The sequence below is a fragment of the Scatophagus argus genome, chromosome 17 (assembly GCF_020382885.2).
Source record: "Scatophagus argus isolate fScaArg1 chromosome 17, fScaArg1.pri, whole genome shotgun sequence".
NCBI classification, from domain to species: Eukaryota; Metazoa; Chordata; class Actinopteri; family Scatophagidae; genus Scatophagus; species Scatophagus argus.
Genome location: NC_058509.1, coordinates 2,043,770 through 2,068,976, shown reverse-complemented (window position 1 = coordinate 2,068,976; position 25,207 = coordinate 2,043,770). Strand labels below are relative to the sequence as shown.

At 47.5% G+C, this 25,207-nt stretch overlaps 1 protein-coding gene across 2 annotated transcripts; it reads left to right on the top strand.

The window, feature by feature from the left end:
* The first annotated feature begins 363 nt into the window (after positions 1 to 363).
* On the top strand, positions 364 to 25,052 carry LOC124075116 (voltage-dependent calcium channel gamma-7 subunit-like). Of its 2 annotated transcripts, none has more exons than XM_046418529.1 (6): positions 364 to 692; positions 12,584 to 12,782; positions 14,258 to 14,344; positions 16,152 to 16,292; positions 22,281 to 22,426; positions 24,399 to 25,052. In XM_046418529.1, exons 2-6 carry the CDS (start codon positions 12,587 to 12,589, stop codon positions 24,903 to 24,905), a joined length of 1,077 nt encoding a protein of 358 aa, XP_046274485.1. In that variant the 5' UTR covers positions 364 to 692; positions 12,584 to 12,586; the 3' UTR covers positions 24,906 to 25,052. The 2 variants fall into 2 exon arrangements, with proteins under 2 accessions (XP_046274485.1, XP_046274484.1); XM_046418528.1 differs by having other exon boundaries at positions 365 to 692; positions 12,587 to 12,782.
* The last annotated feature ends 155 nt before the right edge of the window (positions 25,053 to 25,207 follow it).

The following is a 25,207-nucleotide window of genomic DNA, read 5'->3' as shown; positions in this document are numbered from 1 at the left end:
CCAGCATATGTCAAGTATTCTGTCACTTCAGACCGCCTGAGTTTGTTCCATCCTTCAGGCTCCACGCTGGAGAATTTAATTCACATGCTGTCAGTCCTCTCGCTGCAGAAAACACACGAATGCTCGCTCACACTACAGATTCGTGTTTGGATGCTTTGGTCATTAGTGACTTACACGATGCTAATTGTTGCTGTATGTTTGAATCAGTCATGCTGTCAGCTGGCATGATGTGTCCTCAATTCCAGCCGGCACGCGCTTGTGCCATGCTATCTCTGAGCGCGTGTGTGCGCGCGAGTCCTCTTCCCCCTCCAGTCTGTACTCCCCCCCCACACACACACACCTCCCCTCCCTCACACACACACACACACCAGTCCCACCCCCCTACACTCAAACTACAGTAAAGCCAATTCAACCGATTCTCCGCAGTGCTGGAAGAGCAGAGTGAAGTACAGAAGGAGAAGGAGGAGGAGTGAGAGAGGGGGAGACGAGAGAGGAGAAGAGGGGAGATACTGGGAAAATACGAAAAAAGCAAGAGAGAGAGAGAGAGAGAGCGTGTGCGGCGAGAGGAGGGGAGAGGGGAGGAGAGAGTCGGAGACAGATAAGGCTAAAACTGCAAATTTGGTGGCCAGGCTTCCCTGTGCGCGCACATCTCTCGTCGGCTGCACCGTCCGAGCAGCTCCCCGCTCCGCAGGGTGAGTACAGCTTCTGCTGCCTTATTTTAACTGCGCCTCACAAAGCCTTCCTTCCACCCGTGTGTTCCTCCTCATTTCACCTCACTCTTAACCCCCCCGGCACATCTGTCTGAAGCCAAGCTACTGGCACTCTGGCTTGTTGAGACGAGCTCCGCTTCTTTGGCTGCTGCCCGTCAGGACTTGTAGTTTCGGCTGCGGGGATGAGACGTGATGCTCACCCATGTGACTGTGTGTTATCATGCAGTTTTAGCCCCCTCGTCCTCTCAAAAGACGCCGGGGATGTTGTATAAGAGAGGAGGCTGAAGTCTCTGTGCTCACAGCCGCTGATGAGCGTGTCTGCACGGCTGTTCGCCGGCCTGTTAGCGCAGGAATGCGCTGCGCGGTGATCAGTGTGGCGCATTTGGAGGGAGCGCGCTGTGGTTCTGTACAGTCAGTCCAGAGTCTGGAGAGGACAGGATGGACGCTCCGCTCCCAGAGGAGGGAGGGGGTGAAGTGTGTGTGTGTGTGTGTGTGCGTGTCAGAGAGGAAGGAGAGAGAAAATCAGGACCAACCAAGAGTGAGGCAAATGTGTGTGTGTGTGCGCGCGTGTGTGCATGTGCGTGTGTGCTCTGAAAACTCTTGGCTCCTTCTTGGGGAACCCATCCTGTGATACTGTTCCAGCAGACTGCAGCACTTCTTACTGGGTCCATCTCTCTCTGTCTGTCTGTCTCTCTGTCTGCCTGTCTCTCTGTCTGCCTGTCTCTCTGTCCGCCTGTCTGTCTCCACCCTCTTTACATACATATGACTAATGTGTGTTGTAACAACAGGGAGAAGTGAAAAGTTGACAGGAGTTAGTGATGAAGACTTAAATGTCCGGATGTTTCCAGTGTGTTCACTGTTCTGTCAACACAAAGCCAACCTGCAGAGACGTTGAAACTGGACGATTAAAAACGTGCAGCAGATAATGATGTGAAAAGACTTTGTACAATGTGCCAGTGCCTCTCACGGTTCAGGTAAATAAATAACCACGTTTCATATACCAACGTTCCACTGCTGTTAAACATATGAGGAGACGAGCAGGAGCTGCCGCTGAGCCTCCTGTCATGTGCCTTTACTGACCTCCGTTGCAGAAGAAGATGCAGTGACATGGTTAAAAGAAGAAGAAGAAGAATCAGCTTTATTGACAGTATGTATATTTTTACATACACACACTGAATTTGTCTTCTGCATTCAGCCCATCCTTAGTTGAACACACACACGCAACACATGCAGTGAAACACACACAGCAGCAGTGGGCTGCCATGTCAGGTGCCTGGGGGGCAAACTGGGGGTTAAGTGCCTTGCTCAAGGGCACATCAGCCAGCTAATGGGGGGGGGGGCATTTTCTCATTAATCACTCCACCACACCCAAATTTTTCCTGCCTGTCTGTGGGGGAATCGAACAGGCAACCCCTTGATCACAAGCCGCTTCTCCAGCCTCTAGGCCCACGGCTGCCCCCCCCCAAAAATAAATCGCACAGATCTGACGTTTTTCATCTGCGAACGCCTTTAGTTTCTTCAGCGGACGTTTCAGTCACACACTTCACCGAGGTCGCTGAGCAGCGGTCCAGCGATGGGCGGAGTCTTTGAGCAGTAAGTGTGGTGCGGCTGCCCTGATTGGTGGCCTTAAGCTGACTGAGGAATCCATGTTTGTTTGCTCTGTAGACATGTCTGAATACCAAAGCCTTTATAACAGCGTGAGACTCCCCAGCTGTGGTCGTCCCTCAAATGTTGACATGTGTGTTGTGACGTGTTGTGTGACGTGTTGTGTGACGTGTTGTGTGACGTGCGAACCAGCCAGCTCTTCTGAATGATCGTCTTCATCTTTCTGCCTGACTTTAAGCCACAGAGAAATGTGATCCAAAGTGTGGAACTCCGATGGCTAACAGCTTGCCTGAGTGCGCTGCTCGTGCTGTCCACAGGCGATCATTTGGAAATGACAAAGATGGATGCCAAGAGAAAGCTCGCGCTAAACTGTAGGACCCGAAAACGTTTCATCCAAAACCTCATCGGGTTCTTCGGATCTTAATGCTGCTGCCAATTTGCAACAGTCCTCCAACAGTCTGAAATGAATCTGAGAAGAGAAAACAGAGATGAGTCCAGTTTAACTGACAATAAAGACTCCTCGCTGTTCTTAAGTTTAACCCCCAGAGACAACACAAGTGCGCTTTAGGAAGCGCAGGAATCCTTAAACTGAGGTCGAATTAGACAAGGTCGGTTGAGGGGAAAGTGGGTTTTCCTGTAAGACTCTTGTTTACAAGGTCGTAGAAACAATCTGAGTGGGCGGCTTCGACATCACTACAACACACTGAATCCACTGCAGAGATGATCGCAGTGTCGTCGGCGTCAGCTCTCCGAGGTGAAGGGAAATGAATCACACGCTAACTTCACTTGTTTAAACGGCTCACTGATGGTGTGAGTCACCGACGACGGCAGGGTCAGCGCTTCCTTTCCCACCGGGGGGGGTTACTTCAAGGTACTGCAGAGTCCTTCAGACGCGCTTGTCCAACAGAGAGACAAGCACACGTCTCTGCTGTCGTGTTGGAGCTCAGCAGCAGGACGATTTGATTGTGACAAGCTGTTGACTCTGAGGCTGATGAAAGCTTATTTACATCCACAATTTGCAAATTCGATGCCTTCAGGGTCAAGGAGGGCAAGAGCACACAAATCAGCTACAAACCAGTGGCGAGTCTGGTTCTGATGTGTTTAAACCCAACCCAAACCTTATCAAAATTCAGACTTTTACAGACATAAGAAAAAATTGCAGTGACCAGCGCACATTTAACATGTTTTACCATCTGAGAATGAAGAGCAGTGATTCCACCGAGGCAATGAACTGAATAAAAGAGGGAAACGTGGCTCTTCATTTGTGTTTAGACAAACGTGCTGAGGAGATTTAACCACAGGAAGTCCTTTGAGGCACACAGCCATGCAGAGCTTGTCCGAGGAGACAGTGTCTTTGAATTACCCATCAGGAGAACAGGGACATGTCTTCAAACACTTAAAGTAATCAATGATATTTTTGCCTTTTTCTGACAAGCAACCTCTGCTGGCTGCTGGTTATGAACAGAAATGGCATAAAGGAGCATGACGTATTTTTAATGTTGCGTAACCCCTTACACATTGGGTTGGGGTGGATGGCTGGGCACGCTGAGTCTGACTCAGACGTTAGCGATTGCTGTCCCATTTCCCGTCAACACCAAATTCTTATAACCTCGACGCCGTAGTCGTAGTCGGCTAAACTATATTTCAGTTTTTTTTTCGTTGGTGTTAATTTGGTTTTGGAACATACTGACAAACGATGACCTGAAGGACTTCAGAGGTTTGGTGTGCTTGAATTAGTCCACATTGTCCGTCTACGTCTAAAGAGCAAACCTGAGTGGCTCTGAGTGGCCACACTTGAAGCAAGATGGCCGTCGCCACAGCCTCCCTTTGGCTGCATCGCCCTGCCTTTCCCGTCTCTCTCTCTCCGAGGGCCGTGTGCTTTGCAACTCTGTTGTCTCAGCACAATTAATCCTACAAACTGGGATAAGGGAGCACGCGTTCAAAGGCGCTCGTGGTGTTGCACTCTGTTGTTCAAACAGAAAGCAGTTGTGTGAGGAATGAGATTTAGATTTATCGATAGATTTCACAGGGGTTGCCCAAGAGTTTGAAGTGTGTGTGTGTGTGTGTGTCTGTGTGTGTGTGTGTGTGTGTGTGTGTGTGTGAGACTGGGCGGTGGAGGGTTTTGTGACTGTCTGCATATGCACAGGCATGTAGGATGTGTCACAGTTAATGCTGCTGTCTGCCAGCCAGGGTGTGTGTGTGTGTGTGTGTATGTGTGACGTACAGCTGGTGTGTGTGTGTGTGATGTACAGCTTGTGTGTGTGTGTGACGTACAGCTTGTGTGTGTGTGTGACGTACAGCTTGTGTGTGTGTGTGTGAGACGTACAGCTCATTTGTGTGTGTGCGTGTGTGTGGTCTTTCCTCTGTTTTTGGGCCAAGGTCTTTCCCTGTGAGCTGCCTTTCCTTTTCCTCCTCCTCCTCCTCCTCCTCCTCCTCCTCCTCCTCCTCCTCTTCCTCCTGTATGGCTGCATGTCTCTCTGTGTGTTTTAGCCTCGTCTTCCTCAGCACGTTAGCACACAGTCTGCTGCAGGCCTTCCCTCGTCTTCACCTGTGTGTGTTTTACCTGCCGCATAAGCTAATTACCTTCATCAGTCCAGCAGTTGTCCTGCAGGACGAGCGTTTGTCTCCTGCAGCCTTCATCGTCTTAAGTGGCACTTTGTGAGTCTTCTGGCGGCTCGGCGTCGTTCTCAGGACTGTCCCGCCTGACAGATGTGACTGTTTTTTAAAGATGAGTTGTTTTTGGTGTTTCAGAAGCACCTTATAGCCCTCACCTGCTGCTCTGCTTGTCCTCTTTCTCCTCTCGTTCTTCCCTCCTTCTCTACTGCGATCTGAAGTCCACTCAGTGTCTCCTTCTGTCATCCCTTCGTCAGCTCATACGTCTCGCAGCGTTCATTTCGCTTTTACAGATGAGTTCCTCCCTCCTCCCTCTTCCCTCCCTCCTCACTCCCTCTTCCCTCCCTCCTCACTCCCTCCCCACTCCTTCCTCACTCCCTCCTCACTCCCTCCTCCCTCCTCACTCCCTCCTCAGTCCCTCCTCACTCCCTCTTCCCTCCTCACTCCCTCCTCACTCCTTCCTCACTCCCTCCTCACTCCCTCCTCACTCCTTCCTCACTCCCTCCTTCCTCCTCACTCCCTCCTCACTCCCTCTCCTTCTGTGTCCCTCTTTAATTCCTTATTTATTCCCTCTGCCTTTCCTCTCATCATCCTCCCCGACATGACTCCCCTCCTCATCTTGTCTTCCATTCTTCCCATCTTTAAATATCCATCTCCTTCGCTGCCAGTTGGCGCGAGCCTCTCACTGCTGACAGAGGGACATATTGCCTTCTCAACAGAAAACGACCCCCTGCCCCTCCCCCTCAGCTAACCTGGGAACGCCATCTGTGGAGCCCCGCCCGGCACCGCGGGACGTGTAGTTTGGCGATGCTCGGCGGTTGCTTTGCTCCGCTCCATATTGACCCGTCGTCGTCGTCGAGTCTTTCATCACAGCTTCATCTGATTCCCTTGTTTCACCACCAGGTCTTCATTTCAGGAGAAAACATTTCCTGTCACAGAGAGAAGTTCCCCTGAAATTCACAGGAGATGTTCTTAAATGTTGATTCATAATGCAGTCAGGGTTTGTGTCGGAGGAACACTTGGCCTCGTCGGAGTTCGGTTGGAGCTCAGCTGGAGTTCGGTTGGAGCTCAGCTGGAGTTCAGTTGGAGCAGTTTTACAAAGTATTTAAAATACATATTTTATGAACTAATTTAAATGTTGTATTTTTGGAAATATGATTTTGCCTAATCATGTTCTAAATGTTTTTAAAGCTTTCTTTGCATTACATGCTATAATAAATACTTTAATTTGAAGATATTTGGTGTCAGTCAGAACTTTTAATGAATTGTTTAAAAATCCCAAACTCTGAGAAGAGCAGAGCATAAAGAAACACAGAAGTCAGAGTGTCATTCATGACAAGCTTCTTATCATTTTTCAACGGGGGGTTAAAGTTACAAAGTTTTGCTTTTAACAGACTGAGAGTTTAAAGGTTTTTGAGTGATCATTTTCTCTTATGACTCATTCAGCACTTTTTTCTTTTAGTCCGTCCAAATCCTTCATATCCCGTGTTAATCCTTAATTACTGCTTCAGTTTTATCTGATCACCAGTTCAGTCTGGTCCACACTGTGTTTGTGCATCACAGTCATAACTGTGTCTTTATTCAATGAGGGATGCACGATTACAACACAAAGCCATCAGACGATCACCTGTAAGGAGGCTTGTTGATGGCGGATAAGAAGCAGCTCTCAGGCTGCGCGGCACGTGGGCTCTTCACTGAGTGAATGGCCTATTTCCGGAAATTAATTCATACGTACAAAGCTCCCGATTAAGGGGCCTTATTATCACTCCTACACTGACGAGTCTTTGCTTTAATGCCTTAATTAGCAACGCACACTCATTCATTAAGTTGGACTTCATCGAGGATGCTTCTAAGCCTCCAGTAAAATTAAACAGAATTAATAATGAGTCCAAATACAAAGTGAAATCGTGCTGAGGACTATTGTGTTGAGTGTGCTGCTTTGTAATGAAGATTCAATTTAACCCATCGGCGAAATTCAGCGCGGAGGGACGCAGACGATTCAACGTTTCAGCTTCATTTCTGTGATTATGTGAAGTTTTAATGTTTATTTATAAGAAAACCCCTGCATCACAACTTAACTGTAGTCTTTCACGAACTTATTTCATCTAAAATGCTAAAACGTGTGTAACTGTCTTTAAAGTTTAAGTTCACGTGTCGTCTGCCTGGAGGTCAAGTTGTCGACCTCAGAGTGATTCAGCCTGCTGCTGTCAAACTAGAAAAGAAGACGAACATTCACATTTTGATGGACAACGAGGTGGCAGGTATCAGCGAGCGAATGAAATCAGTTACAGTGAGCAGTCGCAGTCGCGCTGCGTCGGGCCTCACCTGAAGGGCGCGTAGCTAACAGATGTTTACCGCTAAAAATGTGTGCTGCAGATGTGTGCAGTGTTACACTCAGCAGCTCGGTTGACCCAACATGCTCCCAAACCTCCTTCAGCGGGGCTTTTGTGGTGCTGAAACAACATCCCCCCACTTCCTGTTGTTATCAGCCAACCAGCCCAGCTGCCAGGATAAAACAGTGAAACTGAAATTCAGAGCAAAGTTGCGACACACCTGCTGGTTGGCAGAAATGCACATTGAGTCAGCAGTCAGGACGGACGGATGGACGGACGGACGGACAGACGGACGTCCCTGCCAGGTGAAGGTCAGCGCCGTCTCAACGTCGTACAGGAACTGGGTCAGATAAGACGCAACATTTTGAATCGCTTGAATGGCTTTTTTCAGTGTTAAACACCTAAAGAGAAACAGGATGAGAGAGAGAGAGAGAGGAGGAGGTGAACGAGTGTATGAGGAGACAGCGAGGACTTCAGCACCACGGCGGTGGACAGCTCCTCCACCTGCTGCTGCCTGCTGCACTGCACACTGGAGATCGACCTCCACTTTCCACGACTTGTAAAAATATTTAAATCCCAATTACTGATGAAACACACTTTCATTTTTTTCGCTTTATGAATGAAATATGAATGTCTAACTCTTCTCCCTTCATCCGAGCCTCCAATGTCTTCTCACCTTCTCGTCCTATAGCCTTCTTCCTTCCCTCTTTCCTTCTGTCCTTCCTTCCCACCTTGTCACCACCTTCCTTCGTCCACTCCTCTTTTCCTTCCTCCTCTCCTAATCCCTTTTTGTCCAGCCCTCCCTTCTTTCTTATATTCTTCACCTCCTCCTTCTCCACTTTCTCATTTCCTTCCCTCGTCTCCTAATCCTTCCTCACAAGCAGCCACCGTTTCCTGCCCGCCCTCCCACACACTCCTTCCTCCCCACATCATTACCTCCGACTGTTTGTTCCTAAGCACTAGCGCTCTGTTCATCTGTAATTCATTACATCTCCTCTGCTCCTGGATTCTCCCAGCACACACACACACACACACACACACACACACACACAGTTAGTTAGCGGCTGGTGAGACCTGGGAATTGTGGTTATATTCTCAAGGCTTAAAACTACAAAGAGAAGCTCATCCCAGCCCATTTGTTGTCAGCTATCTCAGCAAACACAGGCCTGCTTCACTGTGTGTGTGTGTGTGTGTGTGTGTGTGTGTGTGTGTGTGTGTGTGTATACGATGGCGCTCTCTAGCATTCGGTGCACTAACCCATTACAACAGATCTTGTCCTCCAAACCCACATTTTTCTTCGGGCTTCGGTCTCTCAGGAGCCTTAAAGCCACAGTTGGACAGCAGATTATTTTTGATTTCTACACATGCAGATCAACCGTCTGCAGCTCGCAGGTCAGCTGAACTCCTGATCTTCTGAAGGTACTGAAAGAAAAACACGTGCAGTGAGTACAAAGCAGAGCCGATGGCAGAACCGTTCTGTATCAGTGCAAAGCTATCTGATGAGCTAAATGTATCAAATAGTTTGATTTGATGAGTGATGAGAAGGAGTTTATCTCACTCGTGGCTTTGTCTCAAATCTCGTATCTTCGGGAGCCGTGAAGCGGATTCTTCACGGTTGCGTCTTGTACGACGGGATGACCTGCGTCCTTGGCGAAGGCCGCGTGGCTCCTGAGGCATCCGTCCTGTCAGTCCACCCATTAACACACAGTCACCACAGGCTGATTGTGAGGTTGATGATGAGGTTGTCTCCCTGAACCCACTGCAGACTTAACTCATGAAGTGCGTGTAATGAGGACATGAGTCTGAAAGCTGTCATACCACCAGGTGAGACATTATCTGAGTCCTGCAGGCACTCGGCTCTGTCTCCTCTGCTCTGAGTGGACGATGGATTGGTGTGTTTTGACTGGGCAGCGCTGAGCGTCTCGCCGCCTCTCGTGTCGAGCCTGACATTTCCAGCACGAAGACTGATGCTTATTTACACGAGCCAAGCACAAATCACCTTTGCCTCGTTCAGAGGATGTGACTTAAGCGTCCGACGTCCTCGTGTTTGACACAGGAGCAAAGTCACGGCGGGCTCCTCTGTGTGCACACGCAGCAAGCCAACGGGAAAAAACTCAGAATGATCTGCTGTGGTTTTCATCTAGTTTGGGCTTTGTGCTGATTTGTAGGCCCTGCTTTAAAATTCATGTTGTCTGAAAAACATAATAACAAGTAAATAATAAGCTGCAGTGTCTGGATTCCACCACACGCACACACAAACACACACACACACACACACACACACACACACACACACAGTTTTAAGTATTTATAACTTATCCGCAACCTTTAGACTTGTGTTCTTTGGTCAAAGTCACAACAAAAATCTCCATTCATTTTTGGACCTTGTGTGTGTGTGTGTGCGCGTGTGTGTTTGCACATGTATGTAAACTTCAGGTTTTTGCCCATATGGTCACATGTGCACATGAGCCATGCTGTTATTTGCCGCGGGGGTTCACCTGAGGCCGGGTTCACCTGAGGGGAGGGGGTTTCTTTACCGTATCAAATATTTGTGACGCATGACTCACGTCTGAGTGAGCGGATCCTCTCTGACGCGGCTGAACGTGCTCGGCGGCGTGTGGCTCGAGCGATGAGGTCACTCCTCGCTCCGCCTGCCTGACAGCCACTTTCCTCTTTGCTTCTTATCTGTTGGCTTCCCGATCTCGTCTGCCGAGTTCATTTAGTTCTCGGCTGTTCTCTTATCGGCTTCGCTCCTCGGCTTCGTGAACAACATTTTTAGAGTCACTGACCCTCCTTCAGCTTCCTTTTGAGTGTGTCAGTTGTTTGTAGTGAAACATGATTAAGTGGAAATGTCCTTTTAAACAAAAAACAGTTGTCAGTCGTCCTCCTGTGTGCAGGCTGCACGCCTCGGCTTGCATGTGTGCTGTTATTTCATACGTTTCTGTGCAGTTAGTGTTCATTTCTTAATGCTTTACAAACAGGGATGCATGACATTGCATTTTTGCACATATGTGATGATTTCTCCTGTAGAGAAATGAAGATACTGTCATACCTGCTCAGGCTGTGACCGTCCAGACGCAGACCTGCAGTGCTCCTCAAAATGTAGACCTTATAAGAAAACTACTCAGACAGTTTGCACATGAAAGTGTCAGCTGCTGATGTTCATCTTAAAGAGTTTAAAAAGCACGGATCTGTTAGACCACAGCAGGTTTAGTGTTTACATCATGGAGGTTGTGACCTGAAGTAGTTCAAGTGAAGAAGTTCACCTGTACGCTCTGTCTGTCAGGTGTTTCATGTAGGTTGACACACAGACATGTTTTAGCACAACTTTCACAGTTTATATTCATGAAGCTCCAAGCTTCATTCGAAATGTTTGGCTTCTTTACCTCTCAGCCTCCTTTTCTTCTGTCTCGTATGTGCAGTATGTAGGTAAATGCGGTAAATGCCTTTGCAGTCACAGCTTATGGAACGTAAATGATAACATATCAGCACATTTTGACACCATATTTGTTGTGTGTTTCCAAAATCAGAGCTTGTACATTAATAATCTAAACTGTCTGCACATCAGTGTTTCCATGCATGTTGTTTGCTAACAGCAGTGCAGACGAATGTGGATTTCATTTCGTTAAGCTCAGGTGGCGTTGTATCGAACTGTGCTAACGTTTTCAGCTGTCATGAGCGGTTTGCACTGCGGCTGCATGTGGCCTGGCTGCTCGGGTGATCACACACGGCCTCAGAAACACAGACAGGCAGCTTGTCTGACTGCATCAGACTATAAAGAAATAGTTTGATTGGACACGAATCCAGCCAGAGATGTACAGAACAACAGCTCTGGAAGAAGAGCTGGTTTTGGATCTGTGTTTGACCAGAACCGAGCAACATTCAGTCCGTGATGTTTCAGTCGCCGGGACCACAGCCTGGTGAATGTGACCTCCATTTTGACTGGATGGATGAGACGCTGTGTGTGTGTGTTTGTGCTGGAGAGAGAGAAGGATGTTTCCCAACGTGTCAGAGGCTCAAATGATGCACAGCAGAGGCAGCGTTTCTGCCACCTAGTGAGCGTCAAACTGCACTGCATGTCACCTGGAAGCCTGACAAACTGCTCTCGTCTGCTGGAAGGCAGCAGGGGCTCGTGGTGATAACAATCACAGCCAAAGTCACAGTTTAAAATGTTCAAAACCAAAAGCACTCCAAAAGGTTTAGAACGTTCTATGACCATGCCAGACTCCATTCATAATTTGTCTGTTTTAATGGAACTTGAGTGTGTTTAACATCACTGCCAAACAACACATCCCTCCTTCCAGCCACAATAAATTCACTCTCTTCTTCTCTCTTGACAGATTTGTCTCTCTGCCTGTGGATGAGACATTTTCAAAGATTTTTGCTGATTTTTGATTAAGGGATTGATTACCTAGATGCATGCCCGAATAAACTCTGAAATTTCATCTGCATGTGTGCCACAAGAAGAAAATATTTGCGTCCTGTGCTGTCATGACTGAGCCAGCAGGAGACCCGTTCATGGTGCATTTGCTGTCCAACTCATTGTTTCATGTTTTGTTTCTTATCATAATGCTGTGAAGAAAGTTCATTTGTGTGTTTTTCTCTGGAGGGAACATTTTCTCACTGGGGGAACCTTTCTTAGTCCTCAGAACCTTCTTTTTAATTGCATCTGCATTGCAAGGAAGATCGCGGCGATTGTGGTTTGAGTGCATTACAGTCCACTGATTGGCTGAACACATGAGCCAACACAGAACTGTTATAATAAAGACATTATCCAGGTAAACAACAGCCTGTAACAGTATGGTTAGAAAAATCAGTTGTGGAAGTGATGTCCCATTTTCCCGTACTGCTTGTTAGCTCGTGGCTGCTTTCTTGGCCTCTGCAGCTTTCTGTTGACTTGAGTTTAGTTGTCATTTTATGCTCTCTTTTATTCACTTTCAGTCACTTTGCGTTGGTATGTAAGACAAACCGTGTTGAACCCTCAGATTTGGTATGAGAAGTGGTCCACTGCTCCAGTATTTTAATGATGATGAGAACTGAACTGATATTTTCACACTGCAGTTTCATTTTCAACACATAAATTGCTGGTCCAAGGTTGTTCTCCTGTGTCCTCTCCTGTCCAACACTGCATGCATATTTAACAGCTGAAGTCAATGAAAGTCAAGAAGGATTTCAATCCCGAGCCCCTCGTCCTCGTTTTCCGCCCTCCCTGATCTGCTTGTGCATATTTTAAAATTCGAAAATCAATGACTTAAATCAGTCTTTCTCCCTGTCGTCTCCCTCACACATTTTTCTGCTTTACGACTGTTTTCTGTTTCTCAGCAGATGAGTTCGTTCAGCACGAGGGCCCTGACGCTGCTCTCGTCGGTTTTCGGGGCTTGCGGTTTGCTGTTGGTCGGCGTCGCCGTGTCAACAGACTACTGGCTGCTGATGGAGGAGGGGATCGTCCTGCAGCAGAACCAGACCACCGAGGTCAAGATGGCCCTGCACTCGGGTCTCTGGAGGGTCTGCTTTGTGGCAGGTTGGTAACTGACTCATGTTGGGTTGTTTCAGCATTTTAAATTATTCTATCAAACAAATTACTTCTTCTGATTTATCTTCATTTTATAAGCCGCTAATGCTGATTTGATTCCAGTATTTGTTTGTTTATGTGTTTAGATTTTATCTAATATTTTGTATTTCAAAAATTAAAACAGTCTTCGTTAAGCAGAAAAACATTTTGCAGCATATGAGAATCTCTGAAACATGACTAATTAATCAGTTTGGCCAATTAAGTTGTGCCGACTGGATGTTCTACAAGCGATCACTACTGGCTGTGAAAGCAAACGACGACAGAGCAGGTGGAGCAGGTGGTGCAGGTGGAGCAGGTGGAGCAGGTGGAGCAGGTGGAGCCATGCGACCAGCAGCGCTCCCTTCCCTCATAAAGGAAAATGTCTGGCGTGTGAAGGACACGACACCAGCAGCAGTGCTGCTGATGATCTGGTGACGACGTGAACACCCAGCAGGTCCTCCTGTGAGACTACAGGCTGCACTCTGACTGCAGAACCGGAATGGACCCAATCAGACCAGCTCGAGCAGGAAGACCCGGGGGGCCTTTTGGGGTGATTTTCAAGAGAATCGCTGAAGAGGTGGCTGATTTTTACTTTTGAAGGTCACGGCGGCCCAGCAAAAACAAGATCACTTTTCATTCCTGCTCACATCCAAACACTCACACGCAGCAGGATGGACGCTGCAGAGACAAATAACTGTCCTCACTGCAGCCGCTGTCTCTGTGTCTCGGGTCATGGTGGTGTTGCCCAGGGGAGGCGGCCATGTTTGTGTTTCCCCATTGTCTGACGCCTGGTACAAAAGGTCAGGAGAGGAAAACGCTGGTGGCATTTGGAACACAGCCGTGTGTGTGCGTGTGTGTGAGTGTGTGTGTGTGTGTGTGTGTGTGTGTGTGTGTGTGTGTGCGCGAGGGAGAGGAAGGAAATAATGTTTGTGCGTGTATGCATCATTTTGGTGACATGTTTTCATGTCTATAGAGATGTTTTGGTGTGCGAGTGTGTGTGTGTGTGTGTGTGTGAGTGCGTGTGTGTGTGTGTCTGTGTGTGTGTGTGTGTGTCTGTGTGTGTGTGTGTGAGTGTGTGTGTGTGTGTGTCTCTGTGTGTGTGTGCCCACAGTTTGAGGTTAATCATCTTGGTTGTATTCAGCTCCTCTCTCTCAGCTCAGAGCTCGTTTTCTCCTGATGCTGGTGGCCTCCATCTGTCTCTGCCGCTAATTCACTCGTCCCTCTCGCTGTCTCTTCTCTCTTTTCGTCTTCTCTTTCAGAGTCTCTCTGTCCTCCCTCGCTCCTCCTTTCACTCTTTCTGAATCTGTTTGTCTGCCTCCGCCGTCGCTCCGTCTCTCTCCGCTTTTTGGTTTGTGTGTATTCTGGTTTTCTGTCCACACACACACTTCCTGTGACCCGAGGAAGACCCACATATCTCCCTCTCATCTCTCTCGTTCTCCTCTCAGGACCAGAGAAGGGCAGATGTGTGGCGTCAGAGTATTTCACCGAGCCAGAGATCGAGATCACGACAGAAAACACGGCCAACATACTGAGTGAGTCTCTGCACACACACACACACACACACACACACACACACACACACACACACACAGAACTTCAGGACCTCATAGCTGCCAAAAGAAGACTGAGATGTTTCCAGATGGGACATACAGAGCACATGCAGGTCTGCCTGTGGATCTTCATGTCTGAGCCACCTGTGGACACCAAACAGAGTTTATTTCGGTTGTCCTCCCCGTCTCTCGTCTGCATTCTGACAGGAGGAGACAGGAGTGAACGTTGAATAGAGCAGCTTAGAGAGAGCAGTCCTTAACAGGACTCAGGTGTCCACTCGGCACCTGCCAACAAAGACTCCAAAGTAAAGGTGATAATTACTTCATTTACTGCTCTGTGGGGTGTGAGAATAGTTGAAATAGAACCTGCGTTGCTATCCAGTCACTTTGTTTTGGACATTTTTTCTCAGGTCAAAAGAAGCTGAACAGCAGTGAGATAAAGACTGAATATCCACACAGTCTTGATTTAATCTTCTTTTCATTGACAAAATGTTACCTAAAACTGACCACAGAACCTGTGAAGAACCGGATTTTGGTCAAAAAGCCAAGAGCTCACTGAGGTTCCCCGTGGAGGAGTGTCGTCTGCGAGCTGTGATGATTTAAGATGCTGACGCGGTGAACTGGCCTCAGAGCGCTGGCTTTGCTCCATCAGTCTGAAGCAAAGCACGTCAGTCGGAGCGAAGACGTTTGGTCCATTCAGGCTGGATGGATGTCCTCAGTCAGACGGCCGAGTCGTAAAGCTGCTGAATAAATCATCCAGCAGGCCTGCACTTCAGGCTGTGCACTGACATTTTGTGTAAACGCGCTCAGAAAAGACACGTTGTGTGATTCCACCTGTTGATGCGCTCTCACATCATCTTGTACATTTTTCATGGTGACGATTGGCTGGGAGAAAAAAAACACCAGCTTGGTCAGCGGCCCGAAGCTTCAGACTGTGACATCCAGTTAGACTTTCAAAATAAAACTTACTGACCAGCGTTTAACTTACTGTGACATGTTACACAGTTTGGTTTGGTTTAGGTGGGGAATCCCAGACCAGGACAGTCCTGTGTTTGGCCCAAATGAAACCCTGCAGCAAAGCGCCGCTGAGCAGGCCCTGACACATCACAGCTGAGATCGGGTTGGTTTTTGCAGGTTCATGGCCAGAATTTCAAGGCCAGGATGGATCAGTGTCTTCACACAAAGCACCTGAAATCAACAGAGGACATTAACACACAGATCTTCATGTCCTCAGAGGCAAACGTGTTTGTGAGACTTTCAAAAAACTGAACAGACAAACTAACCATCATGTACTCAACAGTCTGTTACGCATCAGAATGTGAGCGTAAAACTCTGAATCAAGCTGCCAAATGTCTGGTTGCATACTTTTAAATCTAACCAGCTCCAAACTAAAGGACACTTCAGCTCTGTTGAGCGTTTTAGGGCCTTTCACCTCGTGATTTTGGTCTCCAAGTCTCAAAGTTAATTTCATATTTTGTGGAAGTCACATCATGGCCTTCAACAGTTTGAACACAGTAGAAATAACAAGAAGCATTTTGAATTATTGACGATTCACTCTGAACTTTTCAGGGTTTAAAGCCGACTCTTTAAAGGGAGGGAAAATCTTTCAAATAAAACACGAGCCAGAAGTAAAGTTTTAATGGCATGTTGGCACCAGTCTACACTCTGCAGCGTTCCGCCTCTCCTTTCTGAAGTGAATCCAACTCTTCATTCGTAAGCATTTTTCCCTCCGTCTGATCTTGTTTGTTATCATTTCTGTCCTTCTCTCAAAATCCTCCTTTTCCTCCAGAAATGGTGCGAACCGCCACTCCCTTCCCCATGGTGTCCCTGCTCTTCGTGTTCACGGCCTTCGTCATCAGCAACATCGGGCACATCCGGCCGCAGCGCACCATCCTGGCCTTCGTTTCCGGGATATTCTTCATACTGTCAGGTACTCTTTGGTTGGTTGGTGAGAAGTGCAGCTGATGTGTGCTCAGTTTTACGGTGTTGAGTCGGAAACGGCGTCCTCAGCCCCCGCAAGCCGAGTCTTGTTTGTAAGGAGGAACCGCGCTCCTCGTTTTGTGCACAGGAACGAGACTCGCAAGCAATCTAAAACTAACAGAACACAAATTTTACACTCGTGTAGAACAACGACTGACTGCAGGCTTTCCCTGTCACGCTTTGTTTCCATATTTTCCAATTACTCTGCTGTGTGTTGTAGTCGTTGCAAAGCAGCCTGGGAGACAAACCTCAGTGCACAGCTGTCAGAGAGTCTGTGGATGGAAGGTCTGCAGAGAACAAACACATTTTCGAGGAATATAAAATGTGTCTTGCTGGGTGTATTTATGGCAAAAGTCAAAACAAGTGAACTCCATCCAATTAACTGGGGCAGATGCACCTCCTGTGAGGAATATTTTCTGCCAGCCCTTCTCAAAAGCTTTATGATCGAGTGATCAAACCCGACCGTGAACTCTCCTCCGCTGCTCTCGGGTCTTAGCTCGCTTTAAGTTGCTCTCCTAAAGCTCGTCCTGTTACTGCAGATAAAAGGGCTTTAAGAACAGCGTTATGACCGAGATTTAAGCAGGGCTGAGGTTACACACTCTGATATTACGTTGTGACTTTCCTGTCCACAAACTGTTTATTTCCTTGTTGCAGATTGTGTTGTCTCTTTCATTCTGCAGCAACACAAACAGTTTGGAGCAATTCAGCTTGTGCTTTTTTTTTTTTTTTTTGTCGTCCTTGAATTCCAGGATACTTTTGGTTGAGCAAACACAGCTGCATGTTACAGCACCACAGTGTGTGTGCAGCGACAAGCTCGTTTCACCCTGAGAGGAGACAAACGGCAACCATAATCCTACGCAGTGCAATCAGATGTCATCTAATGAGTGCAGAGAGTGAAAACGGACACACTTTGTGGTGTCCACACAGTCCAGTCAGTGGCTGAACATCAGAAAAGTAAAGCATGAACTCCGTGATTTGTAGGTCAAAAGACATCCCCACATTAAAGTACAAAAAGTTATTATATCATCACTAATAACGAAAAGATTAGAAATATAAGCTCAGCTTCCTAATTCCTCGTTCATTTTACATGGACTTAAATTCACGTCTGCCCGTCCAACTCAAACTCCTCCTGATTCCATCAGCCACCAGTCGTGATCTGAAAAACATCAGCAGTTTCCTCCAGAATGTTAATCAAATTATCATATGAAAGGTATTTTTGAAAACTTGTGGGACAAGCTTCAGTGCCGGACCCCAGTCCATGAGGACCGCAGAGACAGACAGAAAGACTGAAGCACGAAATGAGACCCGCGTCAAAGCGTCAAACTCCTCCTTCACCTGTCGGCTTAAACGAGATGTTAAATATCCGCAGAAGAAGAGAAGCGAGCTTGTTACGAGTCCACATTCCTCAAGGTTAATGATAAAAACGACAGCTCGGTGGATGGAAGTCTCCCTCTGCGGCTCTTCTTTCCCCTCCCCGCTGACAGCTTGTCAGACCTTCCCTTGTTCTCGCTGCTAGCTCAACAGTGAATGGGATTTAACTCCAAATAATTGCTTTCTGCCGAGGAAGCTGCAGGGCAGCCGCGATTTGATGATTCGCTGGAGGCTTTCGGGGAAAAGTTTCAACTTCAACCGAGTAGTCTGCAAAGAGACGTTGTTGTAGTTTGATATTTCAATCAGAAAGTCTTTTCTTCAGGATGGCATCTTGAAAAGCTCCCACATCTCACTGCAGGAAGTGGACTGGACACCAGACTCCAGGCTGATTGGTCAAAAATCTGGGTGTGATGGCCAATGAGCAGGAAACCGTGTTCTTTACTGCTTATCATAACTCATGAATCTGAGTTTTTCTCTCAGAGCAAAGTTTGCACCTGTAGTCCACCTTCCTGTTTCTCCAAGGACTAAACATTTAACTAAACAAAGTCTTCTGTCACGTCGCATGAGAACAGAGCTGTGAAACCTTTTGGAGAGCTTTCTGTGTGCATCAGCGTCCTGTCGGGGAGGCGAGCCGCCACAGGCTGACATCACTTCCTCGTGTCGCCGCAGGACAGCTGGGTGACGCTTGTGCTCGCTCACCTCGAGCGCAGGGTCGAGCATTTTGCTGATGAGGAGGGTGCTGAGAGGTTTTTGGATCTCGTTAAATCTCTCCCTCTTTCTCTGAGCCGACAGGATGACATCAGCTTCCTGTTTCAGCCTCTCTCTCTTTTTGTGCATGAGGGAGCTTCACCTCACAGATGCTAGCTTAGCATGGTGGACTGCTGACTGGACATTTGGACAGACGTGACAACGATGGTGTCATGGGAATGTCACGGAGCCAAAGTGGAGAAACACACACACACACGTACAAAATAATCTGCACACACAGCAGATCAACACACATTAATACACCATGTAGACAAAAGTATTGGGACACCTGACCTTTACACCAGCAGGGACTTTAATGACGTCTCATTGTAAACACACAGACAGCTTTGCAGCTCTAACAGCTTCCACTCTTCTGTGAAGGCTTTCCACAACATGTTGGAGTGTTTCTGTGGGAATTTGTGCCCATTCATGCAGCAGAGCATTTGTGAGGTCACACACTGATGTTGGACCAAAAGGCCTGGCTCACAATCTCCGTTCCAGTTCATCCCAAAGGTGTTGGATGGGGTTGAGGTCAGGGCTCTGACTCAACAGCCCCATACAGAGGTGTGTCTGGATACATTTGTCTATATAATGTATCAATAGATGAAATGTGATAATTTTCTGTCTTATAGTGGACCAGTTTCAGTCGATTAGGCGATATTTTAATTATGGTATATGCCAGTTTCACATGTAAAATCACTGATATTGCAGCAGTGATAAACCAGTTTATTTTTGTACATAGTGCATGTAGTTCCTGAACATCACATTTCATGTAGGCTCTTTTGGTATGAGGACAAGTGTTTCTGTTTCAGCACCTCATTAAGAATCCAACAGCATGACTACATGCAAAGAGAAACACATCAACAACAGCAACTTACAAAGACATCGCACGTTCGCTCTTATTCTCAGAGGAAAGATGAAGTGAAGAGACGGAATGAGAGAATAAACCTGCGAGCAATCAAAACCTCATAGCACAAAGAAAGAACTGAGCCCAGAAATCGATGGCTGCCATTTTCACCTCTGAAACAGCAATTTGTTTTATTCCATACTTTAAGTGTTGTTCTTTTTTGTTCTTTTGTTCGGTTGTTTACCGTAGAAGAGAATGATTTTCAAAGACAGCACTGCAGCAGGGACAGTCTGAGAAAAACACAGAAATCAGTGGTATTTTAGGGTGGTTTTGCAGAAGCAAACTGCAGTCAGCATGTGTGTATTTCTGTCATGAAAACTGCTGGTCCAGCGTGCAGCCTGAGGGTGCAGCATGGAGGCTGTGGACCAGCTGTTTCCCCCCTTTTCTCCTGTCTGTCCTTCCTCCAGTGATTTCCCTCCTGCAGCTCCATCTCTTTTCCCCTTCTGCCTGTGTGTGTGTGTGTGCGTGTGTGTGTGTGTGTGTGTGTGTGTGCACGTTCATCTACATGTGGTGTCCACGCAGCCGAGCCCAGGAGGCTGCAGCTGATATGAGCATTCAGCCACAACGCTGCCATCCGATGGACAACTGCAGGAACTACAGCTCCTAGCAGTTTGATGTATTCTCCATATTTACTGTAATGGAGGCAACAACTGTTACGCCTGATGTGTTGATGTTTTGCGTCCATTTCTCTGCGTGTGTCTGCACATTAATCACTTCTACCTCTCATACAGCTTTTCCTGGAGCCAATCAAATGAACATTCTGATGACAAACAACCCCAGTCATAACACAGCAGCTGTGATTACGTGACGCATGAGGCCATTTTAAAGGACAAATAAATGTAGATTATGTGAAATGTTTGCTGATATATCTAATATATCTGAAAGGTTGTTTATGGAAACTCCTGCCCAAAAAACATAAATAGCATAAATGAGCATTTCAAACATGCTGTACTCTGTAACTTGACATTTTTAACTTGAAAGACGTTGAACAAAAGATGAGTGAGCTGCGTGACTTTAACTTCATCAGCTGCATGATGAGCTCATATTTCACTCTCCACTCTGCAGAAACTCCATCAGTCATTCACTGACCGTCTCCTCCTGAGGACAGATCCTGCGACTGGACTTTCATGCATTTAAATAACTTATTTTGCAGGTGCAGAGGAGGAGAGAGAGAACCACATAAACAACTGCACTTCAGAAAAAAGTGATTACAAATGTTTGCAAGTGACTTTAGAGAAAAACGAGCCCAAAGTCGCTTATGACAAGCAGACTGTGCTTTGTTCCGTCACTCACATCCAGCTAATCTCCTGCGTGCCTCCTTGAGGACTTTGTGTCTCCTGCTTTGATGAGTCCCATTTTGCGCAGCTGTTGAACAGGTATTTCCAGTCAGGAGCAGATGGTGCTCTGCTCATCTGTTTTCAGATAACTGCTCTCTGTGACTGCAGCAAGCCCTGCTTGTTGGAGGTTGTTGTTGTTGCAGGAGGTGCAGACACACCTCAGCATTAGGAAAAGCTTCACTCAGCTTCTGAATCCTACAGCACACGGGGACGTGGTCTTCCTGTCGCTACTGTAACTGCCCACAAGCGTTCATTCAGTGCTACGACTGACAAGAAGGCCACAAAAATGGTGGCCAGCACAGATGAGCCTGATCTGTGCAGGATGTGAACTGACTGTTGAAACTTGGCTTTTCTTTACATTTCAGTTCTTGATTTTATGTTGTGACGATGTTGTGCTAAGGGTTTGGTTACGTTCAGACCCAAGACTCTCTGAAGTGTTAGGAAAAGATCGCCGCAAACAGCTGGGAACGCCGCAGACACGGCTTCAGACATGTACAGGCTGACCAATCACATCGCATCTCTGCAGCCCTGACGGGTAGCTTCATTTTTAAGAAGGACACTCGCCCCGCTGAGCCACAGAGCCACACAAAATCCAGCTTAACATTTCCAAACAAAAGTCCGTGTTGGCCCGCGTCCGTTCATTTCATCCCAGTTCAGCACAGTGTTGTGTTGTCAACACATCAGTGATGCTTTCTGAGGGAATCTGAGCTGTGACGTGGATTTTAAAGGACGTGTCAGAGTGTCACTGCTGGAGGATTTGGGAGGTCGGCTGCAGTGGTTAGTCTGTCAGCGGGGGAGGAAGCACTGACACACTCCTAACGAGGGTCCACCGTGTGTGAGGCTGTGTGTGTGTGTGGTTTCACATTAGTGTGTGTCTTGTGCACAAATCTGACCGCAAGCGCACAAGTGCTCATTATTCTCTGTGTGTGTGTGTGTGTGTGTGTGTGTGAGACACTGTCCTTGTTTATCTCTGTGCCACAGCACAGCCTTGTCGGGGTTTTCTCAGCCTATTAACAGTACAACGAGGACATGTTATCATTAGCTATTCCAGCTACAGAGTGCACACACACACACACACACACGCACACACTCACACGCTCAGATGGGACTGGTATGACAGGGTAACAATGGTAATGTGACATTAGCTTCGTGCCTCCTGCTTTTCTTGTTGTGTAGTTTGTAGGCCTGTTAAATGTCCGCCTCGTCTGGCATCTCCGGTGCTTTCATCTGTTCTGTCGTTATCGTTAAACCTTCTCTGACTCCATTAAATGCACCCAGGATGCACTTTTACTGAACGCATGCTAAGCCAACATTTGACCCTGCTCATGTTACTTGTATTTTAGCAGAGTGTATCAGGCTGCGCCCCAACACTCTGCGTAGTCGACTGAAAAGCTCTGGCGGTTCAAAGCATAGCGACACTGATTTTTAATTAAAAGTTTCTACATGATTTTGTCTTGACATAAAACAGCGAGTGTGCTGCTCTAAAGATCCTGCTGCTGCACAGGAAGACAGGCTGAAGTACTAGGTACTACTACAGAGTGAATACTGTATGAATACTGTGTGTGTGTGTGTGCAGGTCTCAGTCTGGTGGTCGGTCTGGTCTTGTATATCTCCAGTATCAATGACGAGGTGATGAACCGACCCAGAGAGCCTGAGCAGTTCTTCCACTACCACTACGGCTGGTCGTTCGCCTTCGCTGCCTCCTCCTTCCTGCTGAAAGAGGTAGTCAAAGAACACACACGCGCACACACGCGCACACACACACACACACACACCAGCACAGGGAGAAGCCTGCAGATGTGTTCGAGTAAACACACAAAGCAGCTCACGGTGACACTAATATGTACTGATGCTTAACATTTACAGACGCTGTGTAACTCACAAAAGAGCTCACGCACACACACACACACACACACATGCAAACACACACATGCACACACACACGCACACACATGCACACACACACACTTGAAAAGTGCCTGCGTAGGAGCTCGTCATCCTGCCTGCATCAATATTCATAAATGTTAATAGCTTGAATACTTGAGGGCAGCAGCTTCATATGCATCAGAATATCCTCACTGCTTCTCCGCACTTCACTTCTCTTCATCCTTCGTTCTTCCTCGTCCTCTCCTTCCTCTCTACCTGTCCGTCACTTCTGTCCTGTTTGTCTTTTTATCTTCTGCTCTTTAATCCCATCCCTCTGCCTCTCCTTTCTTCTTGTCTCCTCTTGCTTTCTTTCTTCATCTTCTTCTCCCACTTCATCTTGGGTTTCTCCCCTTCTCTCCTCTCATCTCTGCCTCCTCTTTTGTCCTCCACCTTTGTCTTCTTTTCTGTCATCTTTGCTCTCTAATCCTTTATTAGTTTTCCTTCTCTTTCCTCCTTCTCTTCTTATCTCCTCTGTTCTTCCATCCGTCATCCTCTCGCCTCCTCTCCTCTTTTCCTTCCTTTTGTATCCTCTCTTCCCTCCTGCCCTCCACTGTCTCTTCATATCTTCTCCCCTCTCCCTCTTCCTCCTCCTTTTTTCCCCTCCCTGCTCTTCTTATAATCTGCAACAGAGCTGCAAATCACACACACACACACACACACACACACACACACACACACCGGCAGTCTAAAGTTTAAGGGCGGTTGTCGCGATGATGTTGTGCATGAATAGTGGATGAGCTGCGAATGCTCAGCGGATGCCGAGTGAGAACATGAATACATTTTTGAGAACGTCTCATTCCGCAGAGCAGCGCCGAATCTTTTTGTTGACTGTCTGCAAAATTAGATTGGATTTATTTAATTTCTTCCCCTCCTAATGGTGCTGTGTTGCAGTTTCTGGGGGTGGGTGGGAGGTGCGGAGCTGCTGATTCTGATGTTTTCCAAAAGCTTTTTGCGTCGGGGAATTTGCTGAAAGCTCTGCAGCTCATTTTGGTTCCCTCTGGTGATCACGACTGATTTACATGGATGGAAACGGGCAGACGTGTTCTGCTCCCTCCGTCACACTTTGTGTTGCTCTCCGTGCTGTTTGATGTTTTTATTTACCTGCCACATCCACTTGATTTGCATGACGGTCTGACAGAAAATGCATAATGATGTGTGTTTATTAAATGTCACAACTGAACATTTGATGGGGAAACATTTTGAAAGCAACACACTTTGAGAACATAATCACCCCCCAAAGGAGAAGTGGTGTTTGTGTGTCCATCAGTAATGTTACTGAATACCATTCAGTGCATAACAGCAACTCCACTTATTAAGGCCAGAAAGCACTCAGAAATACCTCAACCCTGTCAGGCTTCATAAACGTGTTTCATTCATAGAAAACGGTTGGAAATATTAATTATTATATGTGGATCAGTCCTACGTGACCATGCACAGATATTTATGTGAGAGAGAGTATAAATATTTATTGTACTGTACTGTTTTCAGTACACGCCTCAAACCTGATCTGAGGTCGATAAATCGATCGGTCGATCTGAACAGAATGAACTGCTAACTATTGTTGAGTTTGAGTTTTTTAAGCAGAAAATGTCAAACTTTTGCTGTTTGTGACATCCTCAGTGTCAGGATTTGCTGCTTTTCTTTGTCAGTCATGACAGTAGATGAAGAGTCTTTGGCTTTTGGACTGCTGGTTGGACAAAAGAAACAATTTATAGAAGTGGTGTGAAGTAATCCCCAGTAGATTTTGACGGACGTGTCTCTGTCCCAGGGTGCAGGCGTGATGTCCGTCTACCTCTTCATGAAGCGTTACGCTGAGGAGGAGCTGTACAGGCCCCATCCCGCCCTCTACCGCCCCCGCATGTCCGACTGCAGTGACTACAGCGGCCAGTTCCTCCACCCAGACTCCTGGCCTCCACCACAGCGAGGTCGCAGCGCCTCTGAGGCCTCCTCCGACATCTCCATCCAGCTCAACCAGACCCCACCGCAGCCTCCAACCAAAGGGGGCAGCAGCTCCCAGCCGACGCCCTCTTCTTCCGGGCCTTCATCAGCGGCCAGCTACCAGCTGCAGCCGGCCTCCTCCTCCTCCACCTCCTCCTCTTACCCTCACCCCCTGCAGCTGGCCGCCACCGCAACTCTAACCAGAGGAGCCCACGCCCACCCTCACCCCCACCCGAGTGGGCCCCCGCCCCAGTCTCTGCCCATGGCGGCGCCGCCCTCAGCCGTGCCTCCTCCCCGCTATCACACGCACATGCGAATGAGCGCCTCACCATGCTAGGCTACATACGGTGGGAAGTGGAGGGAAAACACAATTGTGGGAGGGGATTAGATTGGCTCCATTTCAGCTATTACACACCACAAGACATCACACACGCACACACAAATACACAAATCCTGTATTCTCAGAGTGTGTGGGAGGAGGGATGCAGCAGAGTGGATGGTGGGGGGGGGGGGGGGGGGATCAAAAAGAGGAGAAAAGAGGGGAGGGGAGGAGAGGCAGGTGGGCGGAGGGATGACTCACCGCTGATGTCGAGCCCGAGACGAAGACAGACACTTCACTGAACTTTCAAGGCGCTGGGA

Bases quoted from the DNA above. Each gene is read 5' to 3' on its own strand.
- LOC124075116 (XM_046418529.1), top strand. From the start codon at position 12,587: ATGAGTTCGTTCAGCACGAGGGCCCTGACGCTGCTCTCGTCGGTTTTC. The intron at 14,345-16,151 runs GTGAGTCTCTGC...CTTTTCCTCCAG, and splicing joins AAACACGGCCAACATACTGA to AAATGGTGCGAACCGCCACT. The intron at 22,427-24,398 runs GTAGTCAAAGAA...TCTCTGTCCCAG, and splicing joins CCTCCTTCCTGCTGAAAGAG to GGTGCAGGCGTGATGTCCGT.